Source organism: Triturus cristatus, chromosome 2_2 (assembly GCF_964204655.1).
Source record: "Triturus cristatus chromosome 2_2, aTriCri1.1, whole genome shotgun sequence".
NCBI classification, from domain to species: domain Eukaryota; kingdom Metazoa; phylum Chordata; class Amphibia; order Caudata; family Salamandridae; genus Triturus; species Triturus cristatus.
In genome coordinates this window covers 545,764,069-545,788,595 of record NC_140582.1, presented here as the reverse complement: position 1 = coordinate 545,788,595, position 24,527 = coordinate 545,764,069, and the positions used below count along the sequence as shown (strand labels likewise).

Sequence of the window (24,527 nt, the reverse complement as noted above, 5' to 3'; positions counted from 1 at the left end):
AAAACGTGCCACGGGGCATGTTTGCACAGTGTTGATGGGAGGCGGCGGGGCCTGAGGTGACATGTGTGCAAACACGCCCTGTGGTCCATTTTAAGTTGGGGAATTAATTCCTCTTCAATCCTGAGGGTCCCTTGGGGCCAACTAGCCCACCAGGTACCTCCATTAAGCGCCACTGCGCTGCGTTGCAGAGAGGTGGGCCAGGTCACGCCCCTTTTTACACCTCTCTTCAACGCAGCTCTGTGGCGCTTGCTGGAGGTACCTGGTGGGCTAGTTGGACCCCAGGGACCCTCAGGATTCAAGGGGACTTAATCCCCCAACTTACAATGTGCCAGGGGGCGCGTTTGCAGAGTGTTGGAGAAAGGGGGCATGGCCTTTGTCTACCTCTCATGAATTCCACTGCGTGGGGCTTACTGGAGATAAAAGGTAGGCTAGTTGGCCCATAAAGGGGCCCCAGCAGTGAAGGGGACTTCAATCCCCATCCAAGAGTGTGCCAGGGAGTGTGTTTGTAGAGTGGTGTGCAAAGTGGGCATGGCCTGGTACGAGTACTTACCAGTGCTGCTGTGTGGGACTGACTGGAGGTAAAAGTTTAGTAAGTTGGCCCCCAAGGATGTCGTTGGGGGCCAACTACTCCTCTTGTTACGTACAGTAAGTCCCACACAGTGGGATTGCTAAGATGTCTTCGGAGGCCATGGCCCCCTTTCTCTACGACTCTGCAAACATGCCTCGTGGCAGACTACGGGATGGGGGATGAAGTCCAATTTAGTCCTGAGGGAGTTTGGGGGCCAAGAATCCCTCCTGGTACCTCCTGTAAGTCCTACGCAGCCGATTTCGTGAGAGTTGGTTGGATGCCCAGCACCATTCCTCCACCACTCTGCAAACGCGGCTACTAGTTAACGCTTTAACCGCAGCGGCAATTCCGCCGCGGTGCGGGGTGTTCCATTGAGTGGGCGGGGCCGCGTTGGTCAATGGACGTGCACAGCACTACGGAGGTAGAGCTCGCGATGGCCATTGGCCGACAGAAGCAGTACATTGCGGGGGTGCAAGTAATCGTTAGCTGAACTAACTATAACAGGGGATTTTCTCTGGTTTTGTATGAGTGAAATGTCCAACTAACTATAACTTTCCCTAAAACTTATGGTTTTTTCAGTGAATTTCTAAGGATTTTTAAATGTTAATTTCTAACTATAGCGTGCCTGAAACCTATGGTTTTTTCAGTGAATATTTATATACACATATATATGTATACATATACATTTCTTCAAGTCATTTAAAATCAATAATAATATATACATCTTTACAGTTTATAAACAGTTAATGTTTTATGAGTTGGTATTTCAACTTTTTGATGCATTTACTTAAGAAAAGCAACATTTCAATTTGAATAAAGATCAATTTACAGCATTGAAGAGTTTGAAAAATGAGTTAGCAATAATTCTCAGACAGACAGAGAAGGGTGGCAATGTGGTTTTAATTAACTACTCTGACAATGATGTGCAAGCCAATAGACAACTCAATGACACTAACAATTGCATGCCAATAATTGCCTCTGTAATTATTGATTCTAAAGGTATATTACATATGAGGTTATTGGAATATTGCGATATTGGATTTCTGAGTGAGGATGAATTTAGGGATCTGGATGTCCAGAATGCTAAAATTCCAAAAATTTACTTTCTCTCGAAACTCCATAAGGTTGGTAAGCTTTTTCCTGGATGTCTAATTATTTCCAGTATAGGATTTCACACAGAGAGAGTCTCAAAAGTCATTGATATTCATTTGGCACCAATAGTTATAATTCTCCCTTTTTACATTAAGGACACAAAAAATCTGTTGAACCAAATTATGGATATGCCAGGGGAACACGACTACTATTTGATAACTAAGTATGTATCTAGTCTATATACTAGCATAGAACATAACAAAGGGTTGAATGTGAATCAGGTTTTTTTATTCCTGAAATCATGCTAGAGCATTCTAGAATGCTATTGGATCTAACTAAGTTTGTGTCAGATAATTTTTTTCTATTATTCCAAGACAGATTATACCAACAGAAACATGTTATAGCGATTAATTCCAGGTTAGCTCCTTCTCATGCCAACCTTTTTATGGGTTGGTGTCGGAGTTACCATTTCTGGAACAATCATTTCCTTTTCCCTGAAAAGGTGGCATACTGGGGCAGGTATATTGACAGTATTCTTATGATTTGGAAATGTACTGCATCTGAATTAGAAAACTACCATGACTATCTGAACCAGAAAAATTGTAATGTAACACTAAGTGATATGTAACAAGATAATGTTTCAAGATGATGGGCTTTATAAAGAGAGAAATACTCTGCAAACAAGGATGTTTCGGAAGTCTACTTCTGTATACACTGTGGGCACGGTTACAATATCAGGCAGACTTATGTCCACCCGCCACCCTATCAGGGATTGAGACCACCCGACAGGCTGTTGGCGGTCCTGACATAGGTATTTTGATGCGACCGCCACCACAGTGGTTGCAATACCTATTTTTTCCATTGGGTTGGGTGCTGCTGGCTGCAGCACCGGCCACAATTCAAAAAGGGACAATTTACATATTCCTGCCACATGGTGCAAAGATCTGTAGGGGGGTACCCTATGTGCCCCCCAGGTCCCATGTCTGGGGGCCAGGTGGGAAGAGGGACCCACTACATGCCCCCAAAGTCTCTTTCTGCCAGCCTTTTCATGGCGGGTTAACCACCATGGAAAGGCCGGTGGAAAGGACATTGTAATCCCTACAGCGGTGCCTGGCAGGCATCACTGTTGGACAGGCCTCACAGACGGCTTGCTCCCTCCCCGCTCGACAGGGCCCGAACTCCGGCCCACCTGGCCTATCCCCGCGGCAAGCACCTGTACCCCGTCTCCCGACGGACCCTCTGCCCTCGGACCCCTACTCATCACTGGGTCCAGCCCCACCGGCTTCCCCGGCCGGGTCAAGCCGCCATCTTGGGCCCTGCACCACGCGGCCGCATGGCCTCCCCTCGACCCTAACCCCGGGCCTGGCCGGCCCCGACATCCCGGCACCACCATCCACCCAGGAGGTGAGCGGACCACTTGGCAGGTCAATGGGAGAACGAAGTGTCAAGGACTCTTCCCCCTGCCAGGTGCCGATCGCCCCCAGCTCCCCCAGGCGCTGGCTCCACCCCCTGCTGGGTGTCTGGACACCTTCATCCCGGACCCTCCGACCTCCAAGTGCGAGGGCCCGGACATCAAAGGGCACCAGCCCTATAACTGAGGCAGCTCCAGAGCAGGAAGGCAGTTGTATCCTGGAGTCGAGAGACACCGAGTGAACTCAACCCTGACGGTCTACTGGCGCTGCCGTAGCCCGCTCTTGTGAACCATCGTCCTGCCTGCTGGCGCTGCCGCGGCCTTCTGCAATCTTTATCTTCCGGGGACCTGCTGGCGCTGCCGCGGCCCGTTGTAACGACCATCCTCACCGGGACCTGCTGGCGCTGCCGCGGACCGTTCATCTTCCTGGGACCTGCTGGCGCTGCCGCGGCCCGTTGTAACGACCATCCTCACCGGGACCTGCTGGCGCTGCCGCGGACCGTTCATCTTCCTGGGACCTGCTGGCGCTGCCGCGGCCCGTTGTAACGACCATCCTCACCGGGACCTGCTGGCGCTGCCGCGGACCGTACATCTTCCTGGGACCTGCTGGCGCTGCCGCGGCCCGTTGTACCGACCATCCTCACCGGGACCTGCTGGCGCTGCCGCGGACCGTACCTCCTAACCACCAAGCTCGAGGATTGTGAGCTCATCATCATCTCATCCGAACTACCTGATTGGTAAATAGACTGACCCGCTACCCCCTTCCCTACCTTACGAGACTCTAATCGAGGGGACCCCTGAGTCCAGACCTCCTTGTACCATTCTACCGTATCGTAAATAAGTACCTATAAAGAACACTGAACCTTATCCGTGTGTGATATCTGTCTGTGGGGGGGAAGTTACTTGTCTGTACGATCGCTGGAGACGGCTCTCCCTGGAGACCTCTCCCCCTGACCCCGGCCGGCCCTCCCGGTCCGTCTACCTTTTCTAACATTGGTGGCCAGCGGCGCGATCCGAATCAACGCGTAATCGTACAGAAAGTAGCTCACCCCACGACATAAGCACGATGTCGACCAAAGATAGCAGCTCCACCGAGAAATTCCAAATGGAGAAGTTAGAAGAATACAACCACCGCGAACTGAGACAATTTTGCATAGAACTTGGCATTGCTACCACCGGCCTGAGTACCAAGGATGATCTAAAGCGCGCTCTGGAGTCATGGACAGAAACGGGGGTCACAGGACCCTCCGACCAAACCAGCGTCACACCAGAGGAGAACGCCACGGCTCCCGAGGAGCGAGGAACGGGCCTCCCGCAAGAGGAGATCCGAGAAAGAGACAGAGTCAGATTACACGAGTTGGAGATGGCACGACTCAAGATGGATGGGGAACTCAAGTTAGCTGAACAGAAACTCAACCTCGAGCATATGCGGCTTCGAGAGGAACGAGAAGAAAAGCAGAGACAGAGAGAGCTGGAAGAGAAAAAAATAACGCTCGAGCACGAGCGCCGACTAGCGGAAATAGAACTGCGCAAACAGAATAAGGAACTTGGGGTGCCTGAGCGACCACACACCCCGGGGCCAAGTGAGAAAAAGGTTCACATCCCCAAGGATGTTGTCCGCGAATATGTCCGAGAAGACGACATACAACAGTGGTTTAAAGCCTATGAGATCGCAATGACCTCCCACCGGATCGACCGGAGTGATTGGGGAGCCGGACTTTGGGGGAGATTTATCAACGAGGGTCGCGATGCCCTGCTGCAGCTCCCCGATCACCAAATGTCGTACTACGACCACATGAAGGCTGCCCTCCTCACCCGCTACGGCCTCACGCCCGAGATGTACCGCCAGAGGTTCAGAGATTGCACCAGGATCCCAGGTACAACTTGGGTAGAATACGTGAACTATTTCAGCCGGGCATTCGAAGGTTGGATCAAGGGAAGTCAGGTCACCACCTACGAACAACTCTTCAACCTTATGGTATGGGAGCACCTGTCAAACAACTGTTTCGTCGAGCTCAGGCAGCACCTTCTCGACAGTAAGCTGACTGACCCCCGGCAGCTCGCCGCCGAAGCTGACCGGTGGGAAAGCACCCGAGTGGGCCGGAGAGGGCCCCACGACCAGAACAGAGGCAACCAAGGCCAGCACCGTCCTCGGGGAGGAGGAGGGGGCCAGGGGCGAGGGAGAGACGCCTTACCAGCAACACCCGTGGCCAGCACCCCGCCTCCGGCCGGCCGGGGCAACCCCCCGTTGCGGCCTGGGTACCGAGCCAACGTCACGTGCCACCGGTGCCAGCGACTAGGCCACTACGCCAACGACCCGACCTGCCCGCTAAACCAAACACCCAAGCCCCGCCAGGTAGCGGCCGCTGCCCTAGGGGAAGAGCAATCATCGGAGGGACCCGAAGAGTACGAGCCGGCCCAGCAAGGGTGGGAACCGGCCGCCATGGTCCTGGCATGCCTAGGGGGAAGAGACATGGTTCCGCGGGCTCCCCTACCCGCCAACACCAGAAAATACGGTCAGTGGGTGACCATTAATGGACAGAGAGCCGAGGCCTTGCGTGACACCGGCGCCAGCGTGACGGCCGTCCGCTGTCATCTGGTGAAGCCCGAACAGATCCTGCCGAACATTCTCTGCCCCGTCCGCTCGGCAGATAACTCTGAGAGTATGTGTAAGATGGCCTGCGTCCCGTTTGAATGGGGAGGGGTCTCCGGCCTACTGAAGGTGACGGTCCGGGACGATGCCCCCGTGGACTGCCTCCTGGGGAACGACCTCGAGAGTTCCCCGTGGGCCGCCGTCGAGAGAAGAGAGCACCTGGGGATGCTGGGCCTCCCGGACTGGGCCTGCATAACCACCCGGTCCATGGCCGCCCGTGCCGCCCCCCGATCAGAAGAAACCGAATGGCCAGCACCTCCGCCCCCGGTTGCCCCCGTAGAGGACAACGGCGAGTCCGACCTCCCGGACCCGACTATCGAAGAAGACGCGCAGCACCAGGACCTCCCGGATCTGGCTCAGTGGCGTCAAGAGGGGGGGCCCACCCAAGAACAGTTCCGCCAGGAACAAAAGACCTGTCCCTCCCTCGAGGGACTCCGCCAACAAGCCAATACCCAAAACGCCGGGGACACCACCGGCACCCACTGGGTCTACTGGGACAACGACCTGCTCTACAGCGAGCAAAGAATAGCCGAGCTGGGGGCCGGTCGAGTTCTGGTGGTACCGCTCCGCTTCCGAGACTTTCTGCTCAACTTGGCCCACGATGTCCCCCTGGCTGGACACCTGGGCCAGGACAAAACATACAGTCGCCTGGTGACCCACTTTTTCTGGCCGAAAATGAGGAATGACGTCCTGAACCACTGCCGATCTTGCCCCACGTGCCAAGCCAGCGGGAAGAGTGGTCGGAAGCTGAAGGCCCCTCTGCAACCCTTCCCTGTGGTCACCACCCCGTTCGAGCGGGTGGGGATAGACATTGTGGGGCCTCTGGACCCCCGCACGGCACAAGGACACAGGTTCATCTTGGTACTAGTGGACCATGCCACCCGCTACCCCGAGGCGGTGCCCCTACGGACAGTGACAGCTCCGGTGGTTGGCCGGGCCCTGATGGGGATCTTCTCCCGGGTAGGCTTCCCCCGAGAAGTCGTCAGCGACCGAGGTACGAATTTCATATCTAAATACATGAAGTCCCTCTGGCAACAATGCGGGGTCACCTACAGATTCACGACCCCCTATCACCCCCAAGGGAACGGACTAGTGGAGCGTTTTAACCGCACTCTCAAGGGGATGATTGGGGGATTGGAAGAGCCTCTCCGTCGCCAGTGGGATGTCCTACTCCCGTGCCTCCTCTTCGCCTACCGAGAAGTCCCCCAGAAGTCCCTCGGCTTTAGCCCTTTCGAACTCCTGTACGGGCACCCTGTGCGAGGGCCCCTCAGCCTAGTCAAGGAAGGTTGGGAGATGGCCCCCTTAACGACCCCTCCAGACGTCTTCAAGTACATCCTGGCCCTACGAAACCAGACCCGGCGCTTCAGGGAGATGGCCAAGGCGAACCTCGAGGCCAGCCAGGAGGACATGAAGAGGTGGTATGATCACAATGCCTCCTCCGTTGAATTCGAGCCTGGGCAGCAAGTATGGGTGATGTCCCCCACCGAACCATGTGCCCTGCAAGACAAGTGGACGGGGCCCTTCAAAGTGGTCGAACGTAAAAGCCCCGTCACTTACCTCATCGACATGGGGTCCCCCCGGAACCCCCTGCGGGTCCTCCACACCAACCGGCTCAAGCCACACTTTGTGCGCTCCGAACTTAGCCTCTTGATGGCTACAGACAGTGGTACAGAAGAAGACTCCGAGCCCCTCCCGGATCTCCTAAAGACTCAGGAGAAGGACGGCTCCGTGGATGGGGTCCGGCTCTCTGACGCCCTCACTTCGGAGCAACGCCAGGACTGCCGGGACCTCCTGCTGCAGTTCGCTGCCCTGTTCTCCCTCACCCCCGGGGTCACCCCTTGGTGTTTGCACGACGTAGACACCGGGGACAGTCCCCCTGTCCGGCACCGGGCCTACCGCGTACCAGATCGGGTACGGGCCTGCATACAGGAGGAAGTGGCCAAGATGCTCACGATCGGGGTCATCGAGCCCTCGGACAGTCCCTGGGCCAGTCCGGTTGTATTAGTTCCCAAGGCCACTGCCCCCGGCACCGCCCCTGAACTGAGATTCTGCGTCGACTACCGGGGCTTGAACGCTGTCACCCGGACCGACGCTCATCCCATACCCCGAGCAGACGAGCTGATCGACCGGCTGGGGGCCGCCCGCTACCTTAGTATCTTCGACCTAAAGGCGGGCTACTGGCAGATCGGCCTCACACCCAGGGCTCAGGAACGGTCAGCCTTCTCCACCCCCGATGGCCACTATCAATTTAAGGTCATGCCCTTTGGCATGAAGAATGCCCCCGCCACGTTCCAACGTCTTGTGAACCAGGTCTTGGCGGGGCTCGAAGAATTCAGCGCTGCCTACCTGGACGATATCGCTGTATACAGCCGCCACTGGTCCGACCACCTCCGTCACCTCCAAGAGGTCCTCCAAGCCCTCCAGCGGGCCGGCCTCACAATTAAGGCCGGCAAGTGCCAAATTGGCCAAGGGTCTGTGACCTACCTTGGGCACCAAGTGGGAAGCGGGCTGGTGGCCCCACTACAACTTAAGATTGCTGCCATCCAGTCCTGGCAGCCCCCCGTCACCCAGACCGAGGTCCGAGCCTTCTTGGGGCTCACCGGCTACTACCGGCGGTTCGTGAAGGACTACGGCAGCATCGTGGGGCCCCTCACGGGTCTCACATCCAAGAATCAACCGAAGCGGGTCAACTGGACTCCTGATTGTCAAGCGGCCTTCGAGGAGCTGAAGGCCGCCCTGTGCACCGCCCCGGTGCTCCAGGCCCCCGATTACAGTCGGGAATTTGTGGTGCAGACCGACGCCTCCGACCACGGCATCGGAGCCGTCCTCTCTCAGTTGAACCCCGAAGGTCATGACCAGCCAGTGGCCTTCATCAGTCGACGTCTCCTGGCCCGAGAACAGCGCTGGAGCACCATCGAGAGAGAGGCATTCGCAGTAGTGTGGGCCCTCAAAAAGCTCCGACCCTATCTCTTCGGTACCCACTTCCGGGTACAAACCGACCATCGACCCCTGCAATGGCTGATGCAGATGCGGGGGGAGAACCCAAAACTCTTGCGCTGGTCCATTTCCCTGCAGGGAATGGACTTCACTGTGGAGCACCGACCAGGCCAAGACCACGCCAACGCGGATGGCCTGTCCCGCTTTTTCCGCCTCGACGAAGAGAGTCCCCAAGGAGATGGGTGACTCTCCCCGCCTTCAGCTGGGGGGGACGCATGTTGGACAGGCCTCACAGACGGCTTGCTCCCTCCCCGCTCGACAGGGCCCGAACTCCGGCCCACCTGGCCTATCCCCGCGGCAAGCACCTGTACCCCGTCTCCCGACGGACCCTCTGCCCTCGGACCCCTACTCATCACGGGGTCCAGCCCCACCGGCTTCCCCGGCCGGGTCAAGCCGCCATCTTGGGCCCTGCACCACGCGGCCGCATGGCCTCCCCTCGACCCTAACCCCGGGCCTGGCCGGCCCCGACATCCCGGCACCACCATCCACCCAGGAGGTGAGCGGACCACTTGGCAGGTCAATGGGAGAACGAAGTGTCAAGGACTCTTCCCCCTGCCAGGTGCCGATCGCCTCCAGCTCCCCCAGGCGCTGGCTCCACCCCCTGCTGGGTGTCTGGACACCTTCATCCCGGACCCTCCGACCTCCAAGTGCGAGGGCCCGGACATCAAAGGGCACCAGCCCTATAACTGAGGCAGCTCCAGAGCAGGAATGCAGTTGTATCCTGGAGTCGAGAGACACCGAGTGAACTCAACCCTGACGGTCTACTGGCGCTGCCGTAGCCCGCTCTTGTGAACCATCGTCCTGACTGCTGGCGCTGCCGCGGCCTTCTGCAATCTTTATCTTCCGGGGACCTGCTGGCGCTGCCGCGGCCCGTTGTAACGACCATCCTCACCGGGACCTGCTGGCGCTGCCGCGGACCGTTCATCTTCCTGGGACCTGCTGGCGCTGCCGCGGCCCGTTGTAACGACCATCCTCACCGGGACCTGCTGGCGCTGCCGCGGACCGTTCATCTTCCTGGGACCTGCTGGCGCTGCCGCGGCCCGTTGTAACGACCATCCTCACCGGGACCTGCTGGCGCTGCCGCGGACCGTACATCTTCCTGGGACCTGCTGGCGCTGCCGCGGCCCGTTGTACCGACCATCCTCACCGGGACCTGCTGGCGCTGCCGCGGACCGTACCTCCTAACCACCAAGCTCGAGGATTGTGAGCTCATCATCATCTCATCCGAACTACCTGATTGGTAAATAGACTGACCCGCTACCCCCTTCCCTACCTTACGAGACTCTAATCGAGGGGACCCCTGAGTCCAGACCTCCTTGTACCATTCTACCGTATCGTAAATAAGTACCTATAAAGAACACTGAACCTTATCCGTGTGTGATATCTGTCTGTGGGGGGGAAGTTACTTGTCTGTACGATCGCTGGAGACGGCTCTCCCTGGAGACCTCTCCCCCTGACCCCGGCCGGCCCTCCCGGTCCGTCTACCTTTTCTAACAATCACCAACATGGTAGGGACTACAAGCCCCTCCACTGCACCCGTGGGCTCAAGGAGCCCGTTGGATGCATGATAGTCGGACATCACCCTGCCCGCATTTATAATATGGAGGGTGGGAAACATTTCTCCGATGGCGGGGTGACCACCACCGCCAGCCTGTCGGTGGCAGTCTCCCCCCATGATAATCATCCCCTGTGTTACATGCCCAGTCTGCCCATGTTTGGAAACAGAAAGACAATATACCTTATGGAGAGTTTCCAAAAAGGAAGAGGAATTGAAGTGATTAACTAGAGTATAAAAAAGAGGAAATTGTTATCACTAAGAAAATTATTGAGGGAGGGTATGAACCTGAAGTTGTTTGTACAGAGATGGTTAAAGCTAATAATAATTTAAAAAAATCAGACCTCTTAGGTAATAAACAAAGAGTTCAAAACAGAGGGAGAGACGTTGATAATATAAGATTCATTATTGAGTATAGTGTCAACAATAGGTTTCTATTTAATTGCCTTGATAACCTTTTTTCTGTACTCCTGGTAGATGAGGATATAAAAAGATACTTATCAGATAAACCACTGATCACATACTCTAAAGGTCTCACTTTGAAATCTATTTTGAGCCCAAGTGGCACCTTATGGTTTAGTAAAATGGAAAAACATGGGATTTAGTGGCTTCCTAATACTCCAATAGATTGTTTCAAATGTGGACAATATATAACTGCTGCAAATATTTTTTAAATGGAGCAAAGGACTTTTCAGATGGAGAGAGTAGTCATAGGTATCAGATCAATTAATTCATCTATTGCAATTTGAAGACTTGTGTCTATTTGATTATCTCCACTTGTGACTTATAAGCTGTGGGTCCATAATTAGACTTAAACAGAGGTGGAGACGGCATTTGAGTGCCTTTAAAAAGAGAGACATAAAATATCCTCTTGTAATACATTCACAAGGAAAACACAGATGTTTTACACAGATACCACTGTTAAACTAATTGGCATTGACCAGGTAAGAATGAATAGATGAGGTGGAACTCTGGAATTGTCTTGTGGTCTAGAGAAGCTTTGTAGATTGAGACTAAACACTGTTAAATTTTATGATAATAACTGGAGCAATTAGCCTCCTCCTATATGGGCTTCATGATAAAATGTGGCTTGCGAGATGTTGAGGTCTAGAGGTCTATAGCAGTTAGCATAGTGCAGAAACCATGGAATAGCTTTAGGCTATAAATGAGAAGTGAAAGAACTGGTGCTCGAGTCTGACAGCTCACTGCAATGGCCTTTATTTATATTTGAAGACTGATCAGTATTTATATAGTCAGTTGCGAAAACTTAAGAGAATTTAAATTGAATAAACATTAACTTTGGAAGTTGGTAAATCATTAGGCCTGGGCGTGAGTTTGCAGAGTTGTTTCCACTCCACACTTCTGAGATCTGAAAAACTCTGCATTAAGTTTGGCAAGCAAGGAAAATCTTAGTCCAGACAACCTCCTGGCGAGATTACTCAATGAAGCAGGCACGGATAGTCGCTACCGCTCACATTAAGAAACCTTCTGCTCTCGTTGAGGAAGCTTCCGCTTGAATAGAATGTCTACTCAAGCAGCAGAAAGAAGCAGCACCCTCTTGCACTGCGTGCAGTGCCATTCGTACTGATCTTACAGTTCAGGGCAAACATCCAGTGGTAAAAATTTGAGCAAATGACACACTGTGCCCTCCACCGCTTACGAAACTCCGCGTAGTGCGACAGAGTTTTTTGGTCACATTGCGGAGTTCTGCTACCGCAAACTCCGCCCAGGCCTATAAATCATACAGTAGCTCAAAAGCAATAACGGAGGTGCGATGCATTGAAAGAAACTGGAGTTAGAGTCCGATAGCTTACTGGCTATGGCTGTTGTTTATAGTTTAAAAGTGATCAATATTTATATAGTCAGGCTTGATAAACTAAGAGATTTTAATTTGGTTGAACAGTATCTTGGGAGGTTTACGAATCAGGAGTAGCCTAAAGGCAAAGATGGAGGGGCTCAGTAATAAAAAGACCTGGAGATTAAGTCTGACAGCTTACTGCAAAGGCTATATTCATATAGTTAGGCCTGAGCAATGTATTTATGTTAACCATGTTGGATTGCATTGTAAATGATCAACAAAGCAACTAGAATTCTACAGTTTGAACTAGGTGCACATCCTCACACCGCGCTCAGGGTGTCCTAATTCAGGGGTCCCGTCTGGAACGCCCTCCCTCCAAAGCTTTACTCTCCCTCACAAGGTACACTGGTATTAGCAAACAGGCAGGCATGCGGTGGTGCTCCAGGCTCCTGGGCAGTTGATCTTGGTGTCCTGGGTGATATCGCCTCACACAGCAGAGATACTATCAGACCTTTTAGCCCCAGTCCTGGTCACAGGCAGAAATCTTGCAGAGTTTCCCCTTCTCACACAGCCCATCCGGCTGCTTGTCAGATAACAAATGTTCTCCCCTTCTTACAGTCCTTTTCCAGACACTAAATGTAGGGCTGGGTCTTTGACATTTTATGTCAGGGTTCTAGTTCTTTTGAAGTGGGCACTTCTCCTTTTCATCTGTCTTCATGAAAAAGGTCTGTCACAGCAGGCACAACACTGAAGCTGATTATCCACAACATAATTCATGAGAGTGACCAGACTTTACACCTTGATGTCAGTCACAGTGATAATTGGATACAAGGGTTAATCCAGACCCCCAGTCCTACTTTTATGATTCTCTTGCCAGCCCCATATCCCTTCCTGCTATGTGTCTAGGCCCCTTCCTTGTGATCCATCACTGAAATAAAAAGCAGTCTTTTGAGATGTTAAGGAAGTATATTCCTTCCCTCCAGTATGTACCCATGCACCTCACAGGAATGCAGCAATGCACAAATCTGTCTGGTGGTATTTCTCTCCTTATCATGTCCTCACCAGGCAGGCTGGGCTTCCCAAAATGGAACCCAGGTTTCTCCATACAATGTGCCATTGCAAGCACACTCACTTAGTGTACTTTAACAGCACACTTTCAGTTCAGCACTACTACCTCTATGCATTGCACCCTTACATGTAACCATGCATCCAGCACACACACTCAGTCTGCACACACTTCGCAGCACAGAAGTGTTTATATATTCAACCAGGGTGTGCTCTTTACAAACACACACTGCCAATAATCACACTATGTGTGTTGTACAACACGTCACTCTTTGTATTATACTCTAAGCATGCACACTACATGCAGCACATGCTTTATCCACAAATGTACTGCACAGCACTACATCTCTCATGGAATGTATTCCTCTCAGGCATACATACACCTAGCACATGCACTAATCACACATGTACTGCCCAGTACTGATTCATCCCTGCACTGTACCCTCCCCAGGCACACATCCAAATAATGCAGAGTCACTACTCCTGTGCTATGCAGCATTCCACATCTACCCGATGTAGGCCCAAGGTGAGTTAAGCACACAGCTGGAAACTTTTAAAAAGGTGAGTGAGCCCGTAGGCTTCAATCCAGTGACACAGGGTAAAAGGTCATGTTCACCACTACTGATCACTACACTGTATGCTGCCACCACCGCATTTGTGCTGGTTAGCTCCTGGTGAAGGCGGTAGTGTTCCACCTCTATGAGGGTAGAGCTTTGAGTACCCCTTCCGTCCCAACAAGACCGCAATCTGTGAGACATGCTATGTCATCGTGCACATGCATGACCCTTGTTCGCTACTGATAGAAAATCAGCATTAGGGATCCTGAGAACAATAAAGTTGGGCACTCGGGGCATGGGTACGCATTTCTTACCATGCACAGGCCCTTCCGTCCCCGCAGAAGTGTAAGAAGAGAACCAGTGAGGGGTATTGCTAGTGAATCCCATTTAGGATTCAAGGCTGTAGATGAAGGTGGGATGGTCAACTGTGTCGAAGTTAGCTGACAGTGCAGCAATATTGGGAGGCAAGCATCATCTTTATCTATAGTCAGGAAGGCATTGTCTATAATATATAAGGTAGCAGTCTCCATGTTGCAGCGTTATCTGCAACCATATTTTTGTTGTGCAGGTGGTGGTTAGCATTGATATGAGCTTTTTGGATTATCTTGTCATTGAAAGGTTGTTGAGTGATGTCCCAGTAGCTGGCGTGGTCATTAAGGTTTAGGTAAGGTTTCTTTGGGAGTGCAAGTATGTGGCTTGTCTTGATATCTTCTGGGAAGATGCCTTGAGGAAAGAAGGTATTGACAATGATACATTGGTGAAAGAGAGCTTTCCTGGTGAGAGCTTTGATAAAGGAAATATCATCTTCATGCGATGTGGCTTTGAGGTAGTTGAGTATGTTGATCTGCAAGACATAGGGTTAGAATGGTGTGCTTCAGTTGTCCTAGTTTATAAAGAGCAAGTAGAGGTCTCGGGGGAACTTGTTGCAAACACATTCCACATGTTTTAAACATACATAGAAAGTTTGCATCAGACCCATTTTCAAACAAAAAGAAGTGACTGCAGGTCAGGAGGAAGCCTGTGTGATGATTCTAGGTACAGGATATTAATCTTGCTATGTTTAATTTGTTACACCTACCCAGAAACAAGACAATCTTCCCCAATACCGCCCTATCACTCACATCCCATTCATCCATGAAAAATAATTTACATAGAAGTCTCCATTCAAATCCAGATCCAGATATGCAACAATAACCTCATTCAGGACTGCCAACCAGACTTCAAACCATGCTGCAACCAAGAAATATCCACTCTTTAGATAGTTCATGAAGGCTTCCTTATCATTAATGAGAATGAGTCCTCCCTCCTGATCCTACTTGATGTCTATGTAGACTCTCTACATCCTTTTATATATTCAAGCACCAAGCACTAACTCACCAACTGAAAACATACATAGGCTTCTCTGACACAGTCCATCAGTTGCTGACCTTCTACCTCCCCAACCTGTACCAGTGGAAACCTCTAGAATCCAGGACATCCCTATCTCCTGCAGAGTATCCCAGGGCTCATACCTCTTCTCATCATCTTTAACTTCCACATAGAACCCTTTGAGATCCTAGTATCTAGCAGCAGCATCAATATCCTTCTATATGCTTATGGCACACTATTTAAACATCTCACATCATGATGGAGTTTCCTTGGGATTGATCGTCTGGGAGATGTCTGGCAGGAGGGTGCAATGATTGCGTTCGAAGATTTGCAGTTGGTATATCAAATGGCTGAAACAAGCACTTTTGGTACTTGCAGCTGTGACATGCCCTAAGTTGCTGCCGTCCTATGGGCGAACTAATTACCGAGAGCTCCCCACTTAAGGACGAGCTCCTCCTTAACCCGATGGAGAAAAAAGGTATTTCCTACACCTACGGCAAACTTCTTAATTACTTGTTGGACCCTCTGGGCCCATTGAGGGAAGTGTGAGAGAAAGACCTGGGGCTTTTAGAGGATGAAGACTGAGCGGAGGCATTGCAGTGTCCTAGAGAGATATCCATTCCGGCATGCTTCGGCTTGGTACAGATCCGCATTTTGCACCAGTCATATGCCTCAAGGATACTACTACACAGATGCGTCATTGCGGCTCAGACTGCTGTGCCCGAGGGTGCAGGGAGGAGGGACCCTTCTTTCATATGATATGGACGTGCCCCGGTGTTCGGCGGTATTGAGAGGGAGTGACTGGGGTCATGGCTTTGGCCACGGGTGTCCGGATTCAACTGGAGGCACGGTGGCATATCCTTGGTATAGCGGGGGAGGAGCGGTGGCCCATGCTGGCCTTGAAGATCGCAAAGAGGAATATTGCCCCGGCATGGGGGCAGCAACCCCACCGGAGGTGGGTGTCTGCAAGCGTGATATGGACTGGTGTCAGGTGGCAGAGAAGGCTGTTTATTAAAGTACCCAAACATGGGAACAGATTTGGGCCCACTTGGGGGTGTATAACCAGGACTAAATAACAGCTGGGGATGGGTGTCCGCTTGGCACCTCTCTGTAGGGCTGGGGGGTGAGGATGGGAGAAGGGAGGTCCGCAAGGGAAATCCCCTCACTTTGTAATGTTATGTACCATGGATGGTCTACACCTCTGTTTCTCCTATCAAATTGTATTGATGTCTCCTGTGACTGTTTAACAAAAAGAGTTTAAAAAAAAATAAACATCTCACATCATAACATTCAACAACTTAAAACTTGCCTCATTCTCATTTAAAACTTAGAAGTAGAGGTTCTGCACCTCTGTAAAGCTTAACTTGCCCAAGACTGAATTCCTCCTGTTTGATAAGAATACAATTTAAGCCTACCTCTACAAAAATGAATCTAAACAGCTTTACCTCCAAGTTGACACCCAATACAAAATCAGTGATTGCATGCAAGAAGTTTGTCAGTCAAGAATTTGCTGGGAAGTTGACCACTTTAGTCTGAGTTAAACTGTTGATAGGAGACTGGAGAGCAGTGCAATACCAGATTGCCATAAGACAATTAGCTATTGTAGGTTGAAGCTGAAGTGCCAAGGAGTGGAAGAGAAGAGTAACTTGTGTTTTTATCATTTGAGAAGGTAAGAAAGGGCAAATAAGTAAATTGAGTGTTCAAGGGATGTTGTGTAGAGGGAAAATAGCACCAGGGCATAATCCCATCAGGGAGGGGAAGAAAAAAAGATGGAAAAAGACACCAGAGATCTGGGAAACAATCATTAGAGAGCTGTATCTCTTTGCCCAGTTGTGTGAGGGCAGCACACAGGATGTGGTAGTCAATTGTGTTGAATGGTGTAGAGAGTTCCGCAAATAGAGGAGAAGTTTGTGGTGTGTAGATGTAATAAAGTTAGAAATGTACGAGGACAATCACAGTTAGATGAAGTTAAGGAATCCAGATTGTATTGGATCTATTAGCTGATGCTGAATAGAACATTTTGAAGTCTATTAAAGCAAGTCTTTCAAAACCTATCAATCAACAGGGGAGCTGAGACCCCACACAATAATTGACTGCAGGTGACCGATCATTTATCATAACAGTGACTATCATAATAGTGGTAGATGACAACAGAGAAACAATCTAGGTGTTAGCAGGGATACACTGGAAAGAACAACAGATTAATAAAAAGATAAACCAGTGATTCACAAAGTACAGAATTACCGTTGTTTCCGAAACCCATTAAAAGGGTTTTAACGTTCGCAAACCCACTGATTTATCCAATAATAGAGTATTTTAACACTAAAATCATTACTTCATGAGTCATTTAATTATAATTCTTATAACTCATCTGTACGAAGACATAAGTCATAAGTGTGCATTTTAGCTTGCAATGTTTTATTTGTTTGTAATCTGAGTTATTGATCCCAGTTCTAATCAAAGGTGTTTATCAATATTTCAGGTCATCCCAGTCCTCAAAGCGAAGTCTTTTGTACAAAGTATCACCCATTTATTCCTCATGGAAAATGTCCCGCCTTTACAAGCGATATGTTCTTTGAAGTCACTCGAAAACCCAGTTGCTGTGAAGAATAATGTACATTTTAAAATTGAAGCTGAAGATGAAGACGGCCATTTTCACATTCACCATTCTTTGGGTGAACTGTTCCTTGTCCAGGAACTTGACTATGAGTCGACGTCTCACTTTCTCCTCAGAATTATCATCGAAGACCATACCGAGGAACCGCCTCAGAATTCCACTGTCTTCCTCAATATCGAAGTAGGAGACGTGAATGACCACTCCCCCTCTTTCCTGAATAGTTTTATTGCTATTGCCATTAATGAAAATGTCCCAGTTGGCACCATGGTGCACACGTTCAATGCAAAGGATGGCGATGGAAGTCTGGAGAACAGTTGGGTGAAATACTCCTTGAACACCACCACACTAACAGAAAATCCATTTTCCATTCACCCATGGCATGGCACATTGACGACCTCCCTCCAGTTGGATAGGGAGGTGAGGTCCTTTTTTGTTGTCACAGTGACAGCAACAGATCAGTCAGCTGTGGTTCCAGATCGCAGGCAGAGCTCAGTGACTGCAAAAATCGTCTTACTGGATATTAACGACAACAGTCCCACCTTTGTGTCTTCACCTGTTGCCCATATCTTAGAGGATGCAGAGGTGGGCGCCTTTGTTCATCACTTCTGTGCCAAAGACCCGGATGAAGGCAGAAACGGAGAGGTTGCATACACCATCACATCAGGAAATGAAGATAGAACATTTTCGCTGGATACAGCGACAGGTAACCTACTCTCTAATACATCTTACCATGCAGTGTGGGGTTTGTGATCAAAGGTTGGGTGAATAAACAAGAGACTTTCTTTAATGAGTTTTCTAAGTTGAGGTGCTTTAGAGTTTAAGAAACGTAGCAGAGATTATGAGAGAAAGCAATGCGAAGACTTCATGCTCTAAAGAGAGCTATGCAAAGTCCAACAGCCATTTAAATCTGTCAATTCCATATCACTAAATTATTGAGATGCGTCACAGTCACTGAGAAGTGTCACTCAAATTACCCATATCACTTGATAAACTTTTGTTTACTGATGATAATTTTTGGAACTGTAACATATGTTAATTGTCACGGTGATGGCCGCTAAAATCTCAAATTTTGAGGTTGAGACATTTATTTGGATGCTGGAAAAAGAAATACATGAATTATCGAGTAATCTAGGTTTTGTAACTACAGTGAAAAGTTCCATATCGGTGTGTCATCCTGACTTTTGAGGTAGTAGGAGCTGCATTTTTTGCTTCTGCAATATAATTGATCGCAGTCTGCAACCTAAACAATTAAGTGATTCCATTTTTAAGTATGGCAAGAATGCCTATATTCGCCATAGGCGATTCAGAATAATTGTGTATTGTTGACTAAAAATGTTATATTGTTCAGTTTAACTGTAGTATCTTTTCAGAAATACCCATGGAAAACAATTGTATAAAAATGGTCCAGCATGCAATATGCACCACAAGAAACACCTAGGGCTGTATCATAATAAGTGCCCCGGTGGCACAACGGATGTTTACACCCACTTTGAGTGCCCCCGGGGCACTTTGATATTACAGAAGGGGGCACAGAGGCTTGTGCGTCCCCTTCAGTAATACCAATAGCGCTGACGCACTTAAAGCGCCAGTGCTACCATCAGTGGGCATTCCCTCATTTGCATGGGGGTACCCTATGCAAATGATGGAATTCCTTTGACCCTGAGCTCATGCCATATTACAGACCTGGGCGCAGAGGCTAAGAAGCTCTCAGGGGTCACATTCACCATAATGGGGTGCATTATCATTGTTTGCACCCGGCGCAAACAATGACAATGCGTAATACGAACCCTAGTTTGCTCATAAGTTGCATTTAACTTTCAGGCCCTGGGTCCACTAGAGACTTACAGGTAAGGTAAATGTGCCAATCAGGAATACTCCAATGTTTAGAGAAAGAGCACATTCACTTTACTCCTGGTTAGCAGGAGTAAAATGTACACACTTCTAAATCCAGCAAAAGTAGGGTGCAGAAAAAGGTGAAAAATCTGAGGTGACTAGGCAGAAAAGGCTCATTTCCAACAAAGATACAATGTTTAAACCAGGGCAAAGTCTCACATGGGAATCTGGATGGTAAGCGGACAATAACAATGGCAATGAGGGCAGACTTAATACAGGACACCTCCCCTATCAATTTGCTATTTTACTTACATATAAAGTAATATAGTATTTATCCTCCAGGATAAATGAATTGCTTTGTTTCATGATTACAGATTTAATGTGTTTCAATGCTGACCCCTGACGACAAAGCTTTGGCTCTAAATGCATTGGGGAATGTATTGGGGGAGAGGATGTAGCCAAGCGGCTATGGCGGTCGACCTCAAATTTGGGGAACCTGATTTGTGTCTTGGCAATGACACTGACCATCCTGTGATTCGGGGCAAATAACTTAATCTACCCATGCCTAACAAGAAGAAAAAAAAATCAATGTGTCCTTATGTAACGCAACTGGTGCTCATGTAAAGTGCTCTGATACCTTATATCTTCCGGTCAAGTTCGCGCTATATGAACGTCTGGGGAAAAGAAACCTATATCTATCTATCTATCTATCTATCTATCTATCTATCTATCTATCTATCTATCTATCTATCTATCTATCTATCTATCTATCTATCTATCTATCTATCTATCTATCTATCTATCTATCTATCTATCTATCTATCTATCTATCTATCTATCTATCTATCTATCTATCTATCTATCTATCTATCTATTCACTGAAAAAAACATAGGTTTCACACACGTTATAGTTAGGAATTAGCATTTAAAAAACCCTGCATATTCACTGAAAAAACCATAGGTTTCACACATGTTATAGTTAGCTGGACATTTCACTCGTACAAAACCATTGAAATTCCCCCGTTATAGTTAGTTCAGCTAACTATAACTCGCGCGGCCGCAATCCACTGCTGATGATGTCACATATTACATCACTCAAGACATGGTCAGTGACATCACTCATGACATTACTGACAGTTTTTTTTTTGGTGCTCTAAAAATGTTTTAAAAAATACAAAATTGTTAAAAAAACTAAAAAAAAAATACAAAACAAAAACAACAAAAAAACAGTTATTTTCAGAACTCACTTCACTTCTCCAAGAAGAGCTATATTCCTAATATACTGTGTTGTAATGTTATTGAATGAATGTGTAGTGTGTGAATGATTGAAAGGATTGAAATGACTGAGTGAAGAGGAGGAAAGGACAGACAGAATGAGTGAGAAAAGGAAAGTATGATCAGTCATGAAAGGGAAGTGAAAGACTGACTGCAACAAAAGGACTAAGGGTAGAGGATACAGGTAAGAAGAGTTAATGAGTAAGGGAATGGCAGTGAGTAATGGAGAGTGATGGAGGGGGAGTGAGAAAAGGGGAGTAAGGGACGGAGATAGGAAAAGGGAGTGACAGATGAAGCGGATGAAGTACAGCAGGGTAAAGGGATTGAAAGTAAGAGAAGTGGAGTGATGGTGAGATAAGGGGTATGAAGATTAGAAAAGGGGGTAAGGGAAAGTGAGAGATGGGGAGTGAGGGGATGGAGGGATTTAGGAAACTGGAGTAAGAGAAAGGGAGTCAGGATTTCAATGAGGAAAGGAGAGTGAGGGAGAGTGAAGGAAAGAATGCGAAAAGATGAAGGGGTGTGAGATACAGACAGGAGGAAGTGAAGTAGGAGAATAGGAGAGACTATGAGTAAAGGATAGTGACAGTTAGGGAAGGTGAGGGAAGGAGAATGACGGAGAAGGTTAAAAAATTAACATAGATGGAAAATGAGTGATGGAGAGAGGAGGAGTGGTAGAAACAGAGATGTTAAGGAAATTAAGGGTAAGACAGACAAAGGGAGAGAGACAGAAACAGAGACAGAGTGCAAGAAACTGAGAAGGAGTAAGGCAGTTAGAATGACTGAGACATATGGAGACAGGGAGAGAAACATGGTTGAAAAAATAGTGATGGAGGCAGTAAACCTAGGGGAGTAGTAGAGAAGGAGTGAGGGAGTTACGAAAGAGCAGTAAAGGAAGAAGAGAGAGGGAAGGGGAATGAGAAAAGCAGAGTGAGGAGAAGTGAAGAAAAGGGAGCATGAAAGTGAAGGGGTGAGAAATACAGATGTTTTAAACTTACCTGACCAACAAAATAACTTAATTAGAAATAAATGTTTTTTTTAATTACAAGAAAAATTGATTCAATTTCCTAAATTTTCTTTCTAGATCTGAAAAAAAAGAAAAAAAATAGTAATATTTAACAATACATTTTAGAATACAGTACACATATTTTCACATTTAACAAAGTAATATTTTGCCCTTTTTTGCTGTTTTCAGAATATATTGAATTTCACTGAAAATAGTGATATCAATTGTATTCATCACTTAACAGCGGGCAAAAAAATAAACAAGATTGTTTAAAAAAGCCCTGAATCTATCCTCAGTAAAACATACCTTGATGTATGAAATGTAACATATATATTAAAAATATCTTCTAAGAACAATATCTATTTGCAATAAATAACGTCTGTAAATCTTGTTGCTTAAGCACATACACCAAAATAATATCTGTCAAAAGAAGTCCACAATAGAAACATTTACCTTTCCATGAGGCCAAATGGTAATTGTTAAATCCTTTTTAGGTGAAATATCCAATGGTAATCCTATAAAATCGAAATAATGGTTTCTTCAGAAGCTAAAATTTGTATCTAAAATTTTGGTTTTAGAAAAATTAAGTAGGAATTTGGTAATTCTGCAGCCAAACGTTGCTTGAAAATCAATTGAGAATCATTACACAGTGTCCAGCCTTTTTCACATTTTAGATAAACTGTGTAATGACCAGAAGTTATAGAAGGTCCATCATGGAAAATTATTGCAACTGCAACAAAAGTCTTTCCTGATATTGATAATTGATTTGCTACAAACTTCTTTATTAAAGTGTCCAATTTTGTTCCATCAGCTCTACAACGTTGCATCATTAAAATTATATACTGTCCATATTTCTTTAAAAATAACGTTGATAACATTTCTGATTTACATTGAGAACATTTCATGTTGTGATTTGCATCTTTAACTAATTTACTAAAAGTCACTGATTTACTCTCTGGTAATGCTAAATGTATGAACATTTCAGAATCAACAGTAGTGCTGCATGTGTTCATACAGTTTTCACAACAATGTTCCCATTTATAAGAGAGACCAAACATATTTTCTATTTCTACCCCTTCATCTTCCAGTACCATAAGCATATACATTAAGAATTCCTGTGCATCTTGCTGGACATTTTGTGTAAACTGTGTACATCCAGAACATACATCTAAAAGATTTCTAACATCAGAAGCACTTTCTATTTTTGTTTTATCATTACTCAACTTCTCATAAAGGAAACTCAGCAGAGAACAAAATCTTTTTTCATGATTTAGTATTATCTGCTCTTGCAAACTTTCAAGATAAAATACAACATTCAGCACTACATTAGCGTAGCAGTTGACACCAGAGCTATTTTCAAAATGACAACCAACAACATTATCTTTTTTCTTTTTGCTTGCTATCACATCACTCTCCTTTTGTTTTCTCTTCTGTACATCCTCATTACAGATATTCTCAATTCTCCTTTTCCGACAAACAACATGTTTTTCAAACACAGGATACTGACCTAAATGAGGAGCATAGCTTCTTCTTAATCTATTATACTCCTTTACACAATTTGCATCAGCACTAACTTTTGAGTCATCAAAGTCTATCATGAATAAACCAGATAATTTTTTCACTCGTGACAAAGCAACATATGCCATACCTTCTTTAAACACACTAGATCCAATGTTTACAAAAGCACTATCTACAGTTAATCCTTGAGATTTGTGAATAGTTACAGCATATGCTAGAGAAAACGGAAACTGCTTCCTACGTACATATAAGTCTTTCACAAACAAAAAACGAACTGAACAACGACTAATGTCTTTAACCTCTTCAATCTGATCAAATTTTATTTTTAAAAATTCAATTCCATCTTTTTTCTGGTAATTAACAAAACCCACAACTTTACCCATAGCTCCATTCACTAAACCTTTTTCTACATTCAAATTACGTCTTAAAATTACTCGACAGTTCATACATACATAAAGATTCTTTTCTAAACCAGCTGTTTTCGATATGTTTTTCTCTAGAGAATCCAATTTAGTTTTCAATTTGCCTGCCAATATAATAGTTATTCCTTCATGCTGTATTTTATCCACGGCTTCCATTTTCATAATCTCTTCATTTTCCAATTTCAAAAGTTCTTCATTGAATATAGAGCATTCATGTAGTGTTGGCATTAAGCAGATTACAGTATTTTTTTCTGCAATTTTCTTGTATATTTTCTCTGGAACTATTTGTTCTGTTGGAAACAAATTACATAGCAATCGACTCTGTAAAGATTTTCTGCCATGTTCTGGGAGTAGTCCAATTCCGATATCTTTGAGAATACTTGCATAATCATCATCATTTGCTTGCCGCATATTGGTAATGAGTTCTTTGTACTCAAAGTATGACCAAATATTCACATTACCTATACTTCCTAATGACTTTTTCGTGTTTTCATGTGCAAGAGTATTAAATACTGGTTGTCCTTTAACTGGAGTGAGCTGCAGTAAATCCCCAAAAACTATAACATGTTTTCCTACAAATAACACGTCATAGTCTGTCTTTAGAATTTGCTGCATTCTTAAATGCACAAAGGCAAGCATTAAGTTTGATACCATGCTTACCTCATCAATAATGAGAACTATCATTTTCTTCAACACTCTTGAAACTTCAAAACATGCTTCTCCTGTTAGCTTGTGGTATTCTATTTTGTTCTCATGCTCTACTGGTAACATTAGCAAATGATGTAAGGTAATTCC

The 24,527-nt window shown here is 47.1% G+C and overlaps 1 protein-coding gene across 1 annotated transcript in view; it reads left to right on the top strand.

The window, feature by feature from the left end:
* Window positions 1–24,527, top strand: part of DCHS2 (dachsous cadherin-related 2) — a 1,150,696-nt gene that overhangs the window by 759,036 nt on the left and 367,133 nt on the right. The window contains exon 12 of the mRNA XM_085641695.1: window positions 17,547–18,384. Within this exon, the coding sequence (XP_085497821.1) occupies window positions 17,547–18,384 (838 nt within the window). The remainder of the gene's footprint in view (window positions 1–17,546; window positions 18,385–24,527) is intronic.